We start from the raw sequence: 16368 nt of genomic DNA, 5'->3' as shown, positions 1-16368 counted from the left end.
CCAATCTGATGCTCTGTACATGCCTTCACCTTCTCAATCAATACCCTCCCATATAATTTACCAGGAATACTCAACAAACTTATACCTCTGTAATTTGAGCACTCACCTTTGTCCCCTTTGCCTTTGTACAATGGCACTATGCAAGCATTCCACCAATCCTCAGGCACCCCACCATGAATTATACATACATTAAATAACCTTACCAACCAGTCAACAACACACTCACCCCCCTTTTTTAATGAATTCCACTGCAATGCCATCCAAACCCGCTGCCTTGCCGGCTATCTTATATATATGTGATTGTCCAAAACATGTTTTGGACAATCACGTTTACCAAATGGCGTCCTATCTTCGTCTCTTCGATGTATATCAACTGACTGTTATATTTCTCTCTTGTGTCTCCCCTGATGATGTGATTATTACACGAAAGCGCACCTGGGAAATTTTCGTGTTTCATTTTCCCCGTGGACTCATAGGAATATCTTGATCACGGGCAAAATTGTGATCCTTTCCAATATATATATATATATATATATATATATATATATATATATATATATATATATATTTTTTTTTTTTTTTTTTGCTTTGTCGCTGTCTCCCGCGTTTGCGAGGTAGCGCAAGGAAACAGACGAAAGAAATGGCCCAACCCAACCCCATACACATGTATATACATACGTCCACACACGCAAATATACATACCTACACAGCTTTCCATGGTTTACCCCAGACGCTTCACATGCCCTGATTCAATCCACTGACAGCACGTCAACCCCGGTATACCACATCGATCCATGTGTATGGGGGTGGGTTGGGCCATTTGTTTCGTCTGTTTCCTTGCGCTACCTCGCAAACGCGGGAGAGAGCGACAAAGCAAAATGAATAAATAAATAAATAAATAAATATATATATATATATATATATATATATATATATATATATATATATATAATTCTAACTGCAGTTATATCTACTGAGTAACACAAAACGATTATATTGAATAAATTTTGGTCAGGTAAACTTTAGAATAGTATTGGATAGAAATGGAAGAAAAAATACGATTTGTAGTAGTAACGAGGCATCTTCATATAGAAACTAACGTTGCTAAATTGAACAACACATTTCGTGAAGATTTTATGTTAGATAGATGTTTGGCGAAATATTAGAGGACTATTCTTCCGTATATTTCTACTCTCGATGACCGAACAGGTAAACCAAGGAGGGTGTGGTGGACCTTGGCTTTCTTCCCAGGATGAGGTTTTGAATCTGCATGATCAATCGTTTTCATGAAGATAACCACTTTTTTCATGCAGAGTGAATTTGCATTATATTTCAGCGTGAAAAGATTGAAAGTGGTTGAGAAAGAAACATCTAAAGTAAATCTAGGCAATTATACCTACCTCGTTGATGAATTAAGTTCTTGATGTTAATGATATGAAAGACTGAACAGTAGAATTTCTTAAAATCCTAACATGAATGTAATGTAGGAGTACTGAAGGATTTGATGTCATGAAGTTTATACGTTCGCATATAGAGGCAACAAATTATCATGAAAAAATAGAATTTAGTCGGTGTTTTGTAACTTGTCGGCAAGAGTTATAGGTAAACTTTCATTTTATTAAATCTCCAGACCGTTAATAAACACTATTGAGTTAAAATGCTTAAAGTAAAACCATTCAACGATAGTAAGCTTCTGTTGCTTATTTGAATGAGAAAAAAAAGCTGCTGGAAGGGTTAGAATTATTGAGGAGGGGGTTTTCTAATTATTGTTCAAGAGGGGTTATTTCTTACCCAGGGTGCTTAGACAAATTAACAGGTTAAACAGTGGGGGTTGGATAAATTTCTGTTGTAGAAGAATGTACTCTTGTTAAAGGGGAGGGGTCCCAATTGGAAGGATGGGACACTTTGATGAAGGAAGGGCTATAATGGGTAATTGGGAGTATTTCTTGGGAAAGGAGGTGTTTCTTTGGCAAGAAAGGGCTCCGATTAAGAATGGTTCTCTGGGAGGGAGGGATTCCTGTGTTAGTGGAGGGGATACTCCCCATGTTGAGGGAGGTAGGGGGTTGTGGGTGGGGCAGTGGAGGAGAGTAGCTTCCTAGGTGTACACAGAAAAGGAGCCATGAGTGTTGTCGTGAAGATAAAATGGGTTCTTTTACTCATCTCTTGTCTTTTTATCGCTGTGAACGGTAAGAATAAGTCAGTCTGATGATATACAGTCAGTTCTTACCAATATTTTCCCTGTAATGAGACATGTAATGATCTGACTCTCATTACATTTCAGTTGCGTAGCTCAGGAAGTGACGGGTGACGCTTGGTGAACAGTGCACTTGGTCTCTGTGCTTCATTTCCACTGTATATTCCAATTCATGCGGTAACCCTTAGTACTTATCGCTGTACATATTCCATATCTGAAAAATATATATATATTTTTTTTACATCCAGTGGTGGATGAGTTAATGGGCTTAGGCTGAAGATTTTGCGAGCCCTTCCTTGCTGCATATTAACCCGTAAGATACACCAAAAGCTTTCAAAGTACTTATAAATATGTCATTTTTCGGTAATATTATCGTTCCGGACTTGCAGCAAATATTGTTAATTTAGGTTAGGTTTGGTGTGTTTTGAACCGTTTATCCGATGAATTTTGATGTTTTGAACGATTGTGACCTTCACTTTTGTCACCAACACTTTCATATCCGAAGTGGTAAATTTTATCCATGTTTAACCAAAAATAAAAGTGCTAATTTCATTTGCTTTAGCCTTTGCTTTAGCGTTTAAGTGTGAAGTTACAGACACACACACACACACACACACACACATATATATATATATATATATATATATATATATATATATATATATATATATATATATTTTTTTTTTTTTTTTTTTTTTATACTTTGTCGCTGTCTCCCGCGTTTGCGAGGTAGCGCAAGGAAACAGACGAAAGAAATGGCCCAACCCCCCCCCCCATACACATGTACATACACACGTCCACACACGCAAATATACATACCTACACAGCTTTCCATGGTTTACCCCAGACGCTTCACATGCCCTGATTCAATCCACTGACAGCACGTCAACCCCGGTATACCACATCGATCCAATTCACTCTATTCCTTGCCCTCCTTTCACCCTCCTGCATGTTCAGGCCCCGATCACACAAAATCTTTTTCACTCCATCTTTCCACCTCCAATTTGGTCTCCCACTTCTCCTCGTTCCCTCCACCTCCGACACATATATCCTCATGGTCAATCTTTCCTCACTCATTCTCTCCATGTGCCCAAACCATTTCAAAACACCCTCTTCTGCTCTCTCAACCACGCTCTTTTTATTTCCACACATCTCTCTTACCCTTACGTTACTTACTCGATCAAACCACCTCACACCACACATTGTCCTCAAACATCTCATTTCCAGCACATCCATCCTCCTGCGCACAACTCTATCCATAGCCCACGCCTCGCAACCATACAACATTGTTGGAACCACTATTCCTTCAAACATACCCATTTTTGCTTTCCGAGATAATGTTCTCGACTTCCGCACATTCTTCAAGGCTCCCAGGATTTTCGCCCCCTCCCCCACCCTATGATCCACTTCCGCTTCCATGGTTCCATCCGCTGCCAGATCCACTCCCAGATATCTAAAACACTTTACTTCCTCCAGTTTTTCTCCATTCAAACTTACCTCCCAATTGACTTGACCCTCAACCCTACTGTACCTAATAACCTTGCTCTTATTCACATTTACTCTTAACTTTCTTCTTTCACACACTTTACCAAACTCAGTCACCAGCTTCTGCAGTTTCTCACATGAATCAGCCACCAGCGCTGTATCATCAGCGAACAACAACTGACTCACTCCCCAAGCTCTCTCATCCCCAACAGACTTCATACTTGCCCCTCTTTCCAAAACTCTTGCATTCACCTCCCTAACAACCCCATCCATAAACAAATTAAACAACCATGGAGACATCACACACCTCTGCTGCAAACCTACATTCACTGAGAACCAATCACTTTCCTCTCTTCCTACACGTACACATGCCTTACATCCTCGATAAAAACTTTTCACTGCTTCTAACAACTTGCCTCCCACACCATATATTCTTAATACCTTCCACAGAGCATCTCTATCAACTCTATCATATGCCTTCTCCAGATCCATAAATGCTACATACAAATCCATTTGCTTTTCTAAGTATTTCTCACATACATTCTTCAAAGCAAACACCTGATCCACACATCCTCTACCACTTCTGAAATCACACTGCTCTTCCCCAATCTGATGCTCTGTATATGCCTTCACCCTCTCAATCAATACCCTCCCATATAATTTACGAGGAATACTCAGCAAAGTTATACCTCTGTAATTTGAGTACTCACTCTTATCCCTTTTGCCTTTGTACAATGGCACTATGCACGCATTCCGCCAATCCTTAGGCACATCACCATGTTGAAATGTATTGGTATGTATTTGTGTGTGTGTTGGCGTTTATGTATATACATGTGTGTGTGTGGGTGGGTTGGGCCATTCTTTCATCTGTTTCCTTGCACTACCTTGCTGATGTGGGAGATGGCGATTAAGTATGATAAATATAATAAATATTGAATTAATGAAACTTGACTGTAACATCTTTCACTAGTTGTTATTAATGAATTCCTTGAATGAAGTGAAAATACATTAGGGTAGCTATTATGTTCTTTTGTTATGTTAACCAGAATTCCTTATTAACTCACATATATACAGCTTTGTAGGTGTGGTACAGTCCATGCTAAAATGTGAGAATATGAATTTAGCATCAAGCTTGAGGATAGCTAGTGGATTGCAAGTGACTGAGATGGATTGCTTATTGAACTTATGTAGCAGAAGTTTGACATCATGTCTCAGTGCCGTTTAGGCAGCAACCTGGCATTAATACATACAGCCTAGAATAGGCTTAATTTGTGTTTTTGTGAATTTTTCAAAATGATAACTACAGCCAATTTTCTCTGAATAAGAAATGGAATTAGGATGAGAGAACAATTGGGAAACTAAAGATAAAGATTAAGAATGGATTGATTGGCAGTTTCATGCACCAATACATAACACCAATCAACCTACCCACCCATTCAATTATTTACTCTTACCCATTTACTGAGTTTTGTAGTTAAAATGAGGCAACTGTATTAATGAAACTTTTTTTCATCCCCCAAGGGCTCTCCATGGCTCCTGTGCGTTGGTGCACTGTCTCACCTTTAGAGCAGAAGAAATGCGGTGCACTGTCTGAGGTTATAAAGCGAGATTTCTTCAAATTTAGTCATACATTTACTGAGTTGGAATGTGTGGAGGTATGTTGAAGTAGAATTTGCATTTTTATGTGAATGTACATAAGAGTATGTAGAATTAGCAATTGTTGTACAATAAATGTTATTGAAAAGGTGATGCTGTTACTGCTTGTAGACTTTTTATTACACTTTACTTTTGTTAGATAGATGTATGTTAGTATTTTTTCCATACTCTTTTAAGAAATCTGATAATGCCTGGGGATAGGGGAGAAAGAATACTTCCCACGTATTCCCTGCGTGTCGTAGAAGGCGACTAAAAGGGGAGGGAGCGGGGGGGCTGGAAATCCTCCCCTCTCACTTTTTTTTTTTTTTTTTAATTTTCCAAAAGAGGGAACAGAGAAGGGGCCCAGGTGAGGATATTCCCTCAAGGGCCCAGTCCTCTGTTCTCAACGCTACCTCACTAATGCGGGAAATGGCGAATAGTATGAAAGAAGAAAAAGAATGATATGAACAAAAAGTACTCTTAGGGCATTTTACAAACAGTCTCAGATATCCTTCTGTCTAGGCTTATACCACTTCTCTTCAATATTACTGATTAGATTCTCGTATCATTGGTTGGTGATCCATGTCCCATTACTTTTTATTTTTGATATCATCTCACTTTCTTGAAACAGTATTCTCACAGGACTTAGTTCCCTTCATTTTATACAGCGCTAGGTCTTTCTGCTTTCCTTTTTCTTAGTGGTGGTTCAGTCATTGACAGTATGGGGTGCTCCTTGTGGGTATGGATGAAATAGAATGTAGTAAGAAGTGGTACAGCACTAATCTGCTGTGTGTGTGGTCATAAAACTTGGAAGTTTGTCATATGCATGCATGGCTATTCCATCACCAGACACATAAGTGCCATCTGCTGCCAGACATTTGAGAAACATGGCAATATGAATATGGTAGTGAGTGTTCAAAATCATGCAAGTGTGTCCTGTGGTTTGCTAAGTTTGAGAGTGTGACTGTGGTACAGCATGAGTTTCACCGTGTGTATGGTGTTCATGAATCTCTTAAATATGACTCCATAAAGCAGTGGTACTTCACACATGAAGAAATATGGTCTATCACTAAACTACATGGAGGTAGTTGTAAGTGTTTGCCTAAGACATCAGCCATTATTGCTGCTGCAATGATGAGAAGCTCCAGGAAGAGCATGAGAAGATTGTCTTTGCTGTTGGGTATGCTATACATAATGTGCCAGTGCATCATACAGCAGTACTTCAAAATGTACCCATATTGCATGCAGCATCTTCAAGCATTATGTGGATATGATCACCAAGCGTGACACATTTGCAAGCGTCGTGTGAGTGAATGGAGTTGGATATGAATTTTTTTAAAGAGGTATCTGTTCACAGATAAGGTGACATGCTATGTCAGTGGCAGGATGAACACCCATAACAGTATCATATAGGCATTGATAACCACCATTTCAATTATGAACTTGAAAGGGCAAGTTTCAAGCTTAATGTTTGGAGTGGAGTGACTCACAACAAAGTGTACGGGCCCTTTTTCTTCATTGGAGAGACAGCACATTGGAAATCATACCTTGACTTTTTTTTTTTTTACAGCAGTTCCTTTTGACACAGCTGCTACAGGACAATCCAAACATGTTCGTTTTCCAGCAAGATGGAGTACCACCAAACTGGATGTTGGAAGTCTGTGCTTCCCTGAATGACACATTTATTGATAACTGGTGTGGTCATAGTGGGCCCATTGTATGGCTTCCAAATTTACCGGAATTAATGCTGCCTGATTTCTTTGTTTAGGTGTTTGTGATAAACCCTGTGCATGCTAAGTGACCTAAGGACATTGATGATTTGAGGAACAAAATTGCTGCAGCTTTCACTCAATTCATACCGGAGATTTTGAACAAAATATGGGAAGCATTGGCCTTTCGTTATGAAATGTGTCATGTCCAGAACAGGGGTCATACTGAATCTTGTTTCATTACTCATAATCTGTCATTGTAGATAATGTGTGCCAAATATTGAATTATGCTATACAGTGTAACTGTTTCCATTTCACAGCATGTATCACTTATCCATACTCAAACAGATCATCCTGTGTGATTTGTGTTCCATTAAGAGACAGGTGTATTCCCCTTTTTTTTTATTTTACATCTGCTTTGATAATGTTCCTCCATTTTTATTTTATTTTGGTATTTTTGATACTTTCTCGTATGTATTCCATTGGAAGGTGAGCAGGTACGTTGTACTTTTACATATCGATATCTTTATTTTAGAAAGCCCTTGACAATGGGATTATGTTCATGAAAGACCCTATTGTTAAGTGTTTTCTCATTAAGTGAACAAATGAAGCCCCGTATGTAAAGAGGGAGTGACTTTCCTGAGCAAATATGTTCTAACTTTTGAATATGGAATATACATGAAACAGCTTAAGAACAGCTTACCTGGTTTTCTTATTCTTCAGATTAAGTGATATTTGACCGTTTCTTTGCCCATTATCTCTGAAGTTATTTGCTTCATGCACGTTAAAAGAAAAAGAAATGTTTTGGGAGCAGCTGAGTGAGTGTGTCAGCAGTTTTGGGGCATGAGAAGGGTATTAGTGATGGGTGATTGAAACGCAAAGGTAAGTAATGTGGGAGTTGAGGGTATGATTGGTGTGCATAGGGTATTCTCTTATTTATTTTATAGTTTTATTATATAATTTTTATACTTTTAACCTACAATTGAGCTTCTAGCCATAAGGGATTTTCTTTTGTATCATGTATGCAAGTTGACAGTAAAAACATCTTTTCTTATCTTAAACAATGTTGTTAATGGAAATGATGAAGAGCTTGTGGATTTCTTTGCTGAAAAAAGACTGGTGATTTGGAAAACCTGGTTTGAAAAGAGAAAATTACACAAGTTTACATACATGAGTTGGAGAGATGGTCAAAGGGCATTATTAGATTACATATTGATTGATAGGCGTGTAAATGTGCTGAGAGGGCCAGCTGTTGGGAGGTTTTATAACTGTTTTGTGGAGGTGAAGATGGAGAGTTGTAAAGGTTTTTGAAAAAGAAGAGAGAATGTAGTGGAGAAGAGACTGATGAGGGTAAGTGAGCTTGGAAAGGAGATGTGTGAAGAAATACCAGGAAAGATTGAGTGTAGAATGACAAACGGTGAGAGCAAATGAAGTGAGGGGAGTGGGTAACAAATGGGAGGTATTTAGGGAAGCAGTGATTGCATGTGCAAAAGATGCATGTGGCATGAGAAAGGTGGAAGGTGGGGCAGATTAGAAAGGGTGGTGAGTGGTGAGATGAAGAATTAAAGTTGTTAGTGAAAGAGAAAAGAGAGGCATTTGGATGATACTTGCAAGGAAGGAGTGCAAATGAATGGGAAATGTATAAGAGAAAGCAACAAGAGATCAAGAGGAAGGTGCAGAGGTTGAAAATTAGGGAAAATAAAGACTTTTGGAAGGAGGTAACTAATGTGCAAAAGACAGGAGAACAGATGGGAACATTGGTGAAGGGGGCAAGGGGGAAAGTGATAGCAAGTAGTGATGGAGTGAGGAGGAGGAGTGAGTATTTTGAAGGAATTTTGAATGTTTGATGATAGAATGGTTGAAGTAGGATGTTTTGATTGGGATGGTGTGTGAAGTGAGAGTCAGGGAGAGTGGTTGGCGAAGAGAGAAGAGGTGGTGAAAGCCTTGCGGAAGATGAAATCCATCAAGGCAGTGGATTGGATAATACTGTGGTTGTATTCATTAAGAAAGGGGGTGATTGTATTGATGGTTGGTTGATAAGGATATTCTGTGTATGCATGAATCATGGTGAGGTTCCTGAGGATTGGAGGAATGCATGTATAGTGCCATTGTACAAAGGCAAAGGGATAAAGATAAGTGTTCAAGCTACATATGTCTGTTAAGTATACTTGGAAAATTGTATGGGAGGATATTGACTGAGAGGATAAGGCATGTACAGATCATCAGACTTAGGAGGAGCACTGTAGTTTCAGAATTGCTAGAGGATGTGTGAATCAGGTATTTACTTGAAGAATGTATGTGAGAAATACTTGGAAAAACAGATGGATTTGTGTGTTGAATTTATGGATCATAAGAAGGGATATGATAGGGTTGATAGCAATGCTTTGTGGAAGGTTTTATGGGTATATGGTGTGGGAGGTAAGCTGGTACAAGTATCAAGAAGTTTTATCAAATGTGTAAGGTATATGTACGAGTAGGAAGAGAGGAGAGTGATTGGTTCTCAGTGAAGGTTGGTTTGCAGCAGGAGTGTTTGATGTCACCATGGGTATTTAGCTAGTTTATGGATGGGGTGGTTGGGGAGGTAAATGTAAGAGTTTTGGAGAGAGGTGTGAGTATGCAGTGTGTTGGAGATGAGAGGGACTGGGAATTGAGTCCATTGTTGTTTGCTGATGATACAGCGCTAGTGGCTTATTCAAGTGGAAAACTGCAGAAGTTGGTGACTGGGTTTGGAAAAGTGCCTGAAAGGAGAAAGTTGAGAGTAAATGTGAGTAAGAGCAAGATTATTAGGTTCATCAGGGTTAAGGGACCAGTTAGTTGGGATGTAAGTTTGAATGGAGAAAAATTGGAGGAAGTGAAGTATTTTATATATCTGGGAGTGGACTCAGCAGTGAATGGAACTATGGAAGTGGAGGTGATTCATAGGGTGGGTGAGGGGGCAAAGGTTCTGGGAGCAATGAAGAATGTGTGGAAAGGGAGATTACTATCTTGGAGAGCAAAAATGGATATGTTTGAAGGAATATTGGTTCCATCAATATTATATGGTTGTGAGGCATGGGCTGTAGATAGGGTTATATGGAGGAGGGTGGATACGTTCGAAAATGAAATGTTTGAGGACAATTTATGGTGTGAGGTAGTCTGATTTGAGTAAGTAATGAAAGGGTAAGAGAAATGTGCGGTAATAAAAAGTATGGTTTACATGAGTTTACATGAGAAAGACAAACAATAGGAGGCCTGATTGTCCCATGACTGGGTTGTCTTTGTTTTATTATTATACTTAACTTCCGTCTCCCGCATTAGCGAGGTAGTGCAAGGAAACAGATGAGGAATGGCCCAACCCACCCACATACATATGTATGTAAATAAATGCCCATACACGTGCATATACATAAATATACATTTCAACATATACACACATACCTACACAGACACATACATATATACACATGTACATATCTGTACTTGCTGCCTTCATCCATCCCTGTTGCCAGGTGAAAAAAGGATTTTATCTTGAAAATAAAATGTAATTCCACTCAGCAGTTTTTAAAGCTATCACCAACTCCCTGCTGCTGCACATTAGCCTTCTAGTGTCCCCATTACTGCTGTCATTTATACAGTTAATTTCTGGCATTTCTCTCATAGTATTTCTGAATTTATAAGATATTTGTCTAAATGACTTTTGAAGGTATTTATAGTCTTAGCATTCAGTACGTCTGACATTAACTTATTTCAGTGCTTAACACACCAGTAGGAAAAAAACTTTTTCCCATGTCCATACTACGTGTTTTAGCTTGAGTTTTGTTCCATATGTCCTGTTAACCTTATTTTCTTGTATCTCGAAAAGATGCTCGTGATTTACTTTATTGAACTATTTCAGAATTTTGAATGCTTGGATTAAGTTGCCATGAAGCCTATGTTTTTTAAGGGAGAAAAGATCCAATCATTTTAGCCTCTTTGTATGCTAGATTTCTAAGGGATGGGATCAATTTTGATGTGTGTCTTTGAACTTGCTCTAATTTTTCCTTGTCTTTTATAGTTTGGGGACCAATAATGGACTGCATATTTGAGGTGTGGTCTTACTAGAGAATTATAAAGTGTTAGAATTGATTCTGGTGTCTTATAATCTATGTTCCTGGCCATGAAACCTAACGTTTGGTTGCCTTTTTTACTTGCTGCTTGACACTATTTAGTGTATTTTAGATTGTTGCTAATGACAACTCCAAGGTCCTTTTCTTCATTTACTTAAGTTAGAGCATTTCCGAATATTTGTAATCGCAACATATATTCTTGTCTCCACAGTGCATAACTGTACACTCGTCTACATTAAACTTCATTCGCCATCTGTCTGACCACTCTGCTAGTAAGTTAAGATCTTTTTGAATCATTTTGCAGTCCCATCTGTTTGCAGCTTTGCCTCCTAGTTTAGTATTGTCAGCAAATGTGGAGATCTTAGATATAAGACCAATATCTAGGTCATTAATGAATATTATGAAAAGAAATGGGCCTAGGGCTGACACCCCCTTGTTATGTTTAGCCAATCTGACGCTTCACCATTTAATACTACATGCTGCTCTCTTCCAGTAAGCCAGTCTGGGATCCATGTACAGAGTTCTTCACTGATTCCGTGTGCTTTAAGTTTATGTAAATGTCTCTTGTGAGGTTGAGAGAGCAGAAGAGGGTGTGTTGAAATGGTTTGGGCATATGGTGAAAATGAGTGAGGAAACGTTGACAAAGAGGATATATGTGTCAAGGGTGAAGGGAACAAGGAGAGGTGGGAGACCAAATTAGAGGTGAAAGGATGGAGTGAAAAAGATTTTGAGTGATTGAGGCCTGAACATGCTAGAAGGTAAGAGTCATGCAAGAAATAGAATGAATTGGAATGATGTGGTATATCAGGGTCGATGTGCTGTCAATTGAGTGAACCACGGCATGTGAGACGTTTAGGGTAAACCATGGAAAGGTCTTTGGGGCCTGGATGTGGATAGGGTATTGTGGTTTCAGTGCACTACACATGACAGCTTGAGATGGAGTGTGAATGAATGTAGCCTTTTTTTTGTCTGTTTTCCTGGCTCAACCTTGCTGATGCAGGGGATAGCAATGCTGTTTCATGTGGGATGGGGTAGCGCCGTGAATAAATGAAGGCAAGCAAGTAATGTGAATAAGAGCAAAGTTATTAGGTTCAGTAGGGTTGAGGGACGAGTTAATTGGGAGATAAGTTTGAATGGAGAAAAACTGGACAAATTTAAATGTTTTAGATATCAGGGAGTGGATTTAGCAGCAGATGGAACCATGGAAGCAGAAGTGAGTCACATGATGGGGAGGGGGTGAAGGTTCTAGGAGCGTTGAAGAATGTGTGTAAGGCAAGAACGTTATCTTGGAGAGCAAAGATTTTATGCTTGAAGGAATAGTGGTTCCAACAATGTGATAGGGTTATGAGGCTTGGGCTATAGGTAGGGTTGTGCAGAGAGTGGATGTGTTGCAAATGAAATGTAAATGTTTGAGGACAATATGTGGTGTGAGATGGTATGATCGAGTAAGTAATGAAAGGGTAAGAGAGATGTGTGGTAATAAAAAGAGTATGGTTGAGAGAGCAGAAGAGGGTGTATTGAGATGGTTTGGTCACATGAAGAGAATTAGTGAGGAAAGATTGACAAAAAGGATATGTGTATCAGAGGCAGAGGGAATGTGGAGAAATGGGAGACCAAATTGGAGGTGGAAGGATGGATTGAAAAAGATTTTGAGTGATCAGGACCTGAAGATTCAGGAGGGTGAAAGGTGTGCAAGGAATAGAGTGAATTGGAATGATTTGGTATACCAGGGTCGATGTGCTGTCGCTGGATTGAACTAGGGCATGTGAAGCGTCTGGGGTAAACCATGGAATGTTTTGTGGGGCCTAGATGTGGAAAGGGAGCTGTGGTTTTGGTGCATTACACACAATAGCTAGAGACTGAATGTGAACAAATAAGGCCATTTTTGTCTTTTCCCAGCACTACCTCACGTGTGTGGGGTGTGGGGGGATGCTATTTCATGTGTGACGGGGTAGCGACAGGAATGGATGAAGGCAGGAAGTATGAATATGTATATGTCTGTGTATGTATATATATGTATACGTTGAAATTTATGGGTATGCGTATGTACATGTTTGGGCATTTATGTATATACATGGGAATACCTGGTTTAAAAAGAGAGATGTACATGAGTATTCATACGTAAGTAGGAGAGATGGCCAGAGAGCATTATTGGATTACGTGTTAATTGATAGGCGCGCGAAAGAGAGACTTCTCGATGCTAATGTGTTGAGAGGTGCACTTGGAGGGATGTCTGATCATTATCTTGTGGAGGCTAAGGTGAAGATTTGTAGAAGTTTTCAAAAAAGAAGAGAGAAAGTTGGGGTGAAAAGAGTGGTAAGAGTAAGTAAACTTAGGAAGGAGGCTTGTGTGAGGAAGTACCAGGAGAGACTGAGTACAGAATGGAAAAAGTTGAGAACAAAGGATGTAAGGGGAGTAGGGGAGGAATTGGATGTATTTAGGGAAGCAGTGATGGCTTGCACAAAAGATATTTGTGGCATGAGAAGTGTGGGAGGTGGGCAGATTAGAAAGGGTAGTGAGTGGTGGGATGAAGAAGTAAGATTATTAGTGAAAGAGAAGAGAAAGGCCTTTGGACGATTTTTGCAGGGAAATAATGCAAATGAGTTGGAGATGTATAAAAGAAAGAGGCTGGAAGTCAAGAGAAAGGTGCAAGAGGTGAAAAAGAGGGCAAATGAGAGTTGGAGTGAGAGAGTATCATTAAATTTCAGGGAGAATAAAAAGATGTTCTGGAAGGAGGTAAATAAAGTGCGTAAGACAAAGGGAACAAATGGGAACTTCAGTGAAGGGGGCAAGTGGGGAGGTGATAACAAGTAGTGGTGATGTGAGAAGGAGATGGAGTGAGTATTTTGAAGGTTTGTTGAATGTGTTTGATGATAGAGTGGCAGATATAGGGTGTTTTGGTCGAGGTGGTGTGCAAAGTGAGAGGGTTAGGGAGAATGATTTGGTAAACAGAGAAGAGGTAGTAAAAGCTTTGCAGAAGATGAAAGCCGGCAAGGCAGCGGGTTTGAATGGTATTGCAGTGGAATTTGTTCAAAAAGGGGATGACTGTATTGTTGACTAGTTGGTAAGGTTATTTAATATATGTATGACTCATGGTGAGATGCCTGAGGATTGGTGGAATGCTTACATAGTGCCATTGTACAAAGGCAAAGGGGATAAGAGTGAGTGCTCAAATTACAGAGGTATAATTTGTTGAGTATTCCTGGTAGATTATATGGGAGGGTATTGATTGAGAGGGTGAAGGCATGTACAGAGCATCAGATTGGGGAAGAGCAGTGTGGTTTCAGAAGTGGTAGAGGATGTGTGGATCAGGTGTTTGCTTTGAAGAATATATGTGAGAAATACTTAGAAAAGCAAATGGATTTGTATGTAGCATTTATGGATCTAGAGAAGGCATATGATAGAGTTGATAGAGATGCTCTGTGGAAGGTATTAAGAATATATGGTGTGGGAGGCAAGTTGTTAGAAGCAGTGAAAAGTTTTTATCGAGGATGTAAGGCATGTGTACGTGTAGGAAGAGAGGAAAGTGATCGGTTCTCAGTGAATGTTGGTTTATGGCAGGGGTGTGTGATGTCTCCATGGTTGGTTAATTTGTTTATGGATGGGGTTGTTAGGGAGGTGAATACAAGAGTTTTGGAAAGAGGGGCAAGTATGCAATCTGTTGTGGATGAAAGGGCTTGGGAAGTGAGTCAGCTATTGTTCGCTGATGATACAGCACTGGTGGCTGTTTCGTGTGAGAAACTGCAGAAGCTGGTGACTGAGTTTGGTAAAGTGTGTGAAAGAAGAAAGCTGAGAGTAAATGTGAATAAGAGCAAGGTTATTAGGTACAGTAGGGTTGAGGGACAAGTAGATTGGGAGGTAAGTTTGAATGAAGAAAAACTAGAGGAAGTGAAGTGTTTTAGATATCTGGGAGTGGATTTGGCAGTGGATGAAACCATGGAAGCGGAAGTGAATCATAGGGTGGGGAGGGGGCGAAATTTCTGGGAGCGTTGAAGAATGTGTGGAAGTCGAGAACCTTATCTCGGAAAGCAAAAATGGGTATGTTTGAAGGAAAAGTGGTTCCAACAATGTTATATATTTGCGAGGCATGGGCTATGGATAGAGTTGTGCGGAGGAGTGTGGATTTGCTGGAAATGAGATGTTTGAGGACCATATGTGGTGTGAGGTGGTTTGATTGAGTAAGTATTGATGGGGTAAGAGAGATGTGTGGTAATAAAAAGAGTGTGGTTGAGGGAGCAGAAGAGGGTGTGTTGAAATGTTTAGGTCGCATGGAGAGAATGAGTGAGGAAAGATTGACCCAGAGGATATATGTGTCAGAGGTGGAGGGAACGAGGAGAAGTGGGAGATCGAATTGGAGGTGGAAAGATGGAGTGAAAAAGATTTTGAGTGATTGGGGCCTGAACATGTAGAGGGTGAAAGGCGTGCAAGGAATAGAATGAATTGGAACAATGTGGTATACTGGGGTCGATGTGCTGTCAATGGATTGAACCAGGGCATGTGAAGCGTCTGGGGTAAACCATGGAAAGTTGTGTGGGGCCTGGATATGGAAAGGGAGCTGTGGTTTTGGTGCATTATTACATGACAGCTAGACTGAATGTGAACGAAAAGTGGCCTTTATTGTCTTTTCCTAGTGCTACCTTGTGCACATTTGGAGGGAGGGGGTGGTTATTTTCATGTGTGGTGGGGTGGCGATGGGAATGAATAAAGGCAGACAGTATGAATTATATGCATGTGTATGTATGTATGTGACTGTGTGTGTATATATATGTATATGTTGAGATGTATAGGTTTGTATATTTGTGTGTGTGGAAGTGTATGTATCAATACACGTGTATGTGGGTGGGTTGGGCAAATCTTTCATCTGTTTCCTTGCGCTACCTCGATAACGCGGGAAACAGCGACAAAGCAAAATAATTAAGAAAAGAACATGTACATGTGGATTAGTTGGGCCCTTCTTTCATTTGTTTTCTTGTGCTACCTCGCTAATGCAGGAGATGGCGATTAACTATATAAAATATGTTTATTATACTTAACTGCTGTCTCCCACATTAGCGAGGCAGCGCAAGGAAACAGACGAGGAATGGCCCGACCCACCCACATATGTATAAACATAAACGCCCACACACGCACATATACATACATATACATTTCAACTTTTTGTTTAAGGAATAGTGGTTCCAACAATGTTATATGGTTGCGAGGCATGGGCTGTAGATAGGGTTGTGCGGAGGAGGGTGGATGTGTTGGAAATGAGATGTTT

The 16368-nt window shown here is 39.8% G+C and overlaps 1 protein-coding gene across 2 annotated transcripts in view; it reads left to right on the top strand.

The window, feature by feature from the left end:
* The first annotated feature begins 2050 nt into the window (after nt 1-2050).
* Nucleotides 2051-16368, top strand: part of Tsf2 (transferrin 2) — a 245751-nt gene continuing 231433 nt past the window's right edge. For both annotated transcript variants that reach the window (XM_071657722.1, XM_071657723.1), the window contains exons 1-2: nt 2051-2186; nt 5201-5334. In XM_071657722.1, coding sequence (XP_071513823.1) covers nt 2120-2186; nt 5201-5334 — 201 coding nt within the window. In that variant the 5' untranslated portion in view covers nt 2051-2119. The remainder of the gene's footprint in view (nt 2187-5200; nt 5335-16368) is intronic.

Source organism: Panulirus ornatus, chromosome 65, assembly GCF_036320965.1.
Source record: "Panulirus ornatus isolate Po-2019 chromosome 65, ASM3632096v1, whole genome shotgun sequence".
Classification (NCBI taxonomy): Eukaryota; Metazoa; Arthropoda; class Malacostraca; order Decapoda; family Palinuridae; genus Panulirus; species Panulirus ornatus.
This window is presented reverse-complemented; position numbering and strand designations above follow the sequence as displayed.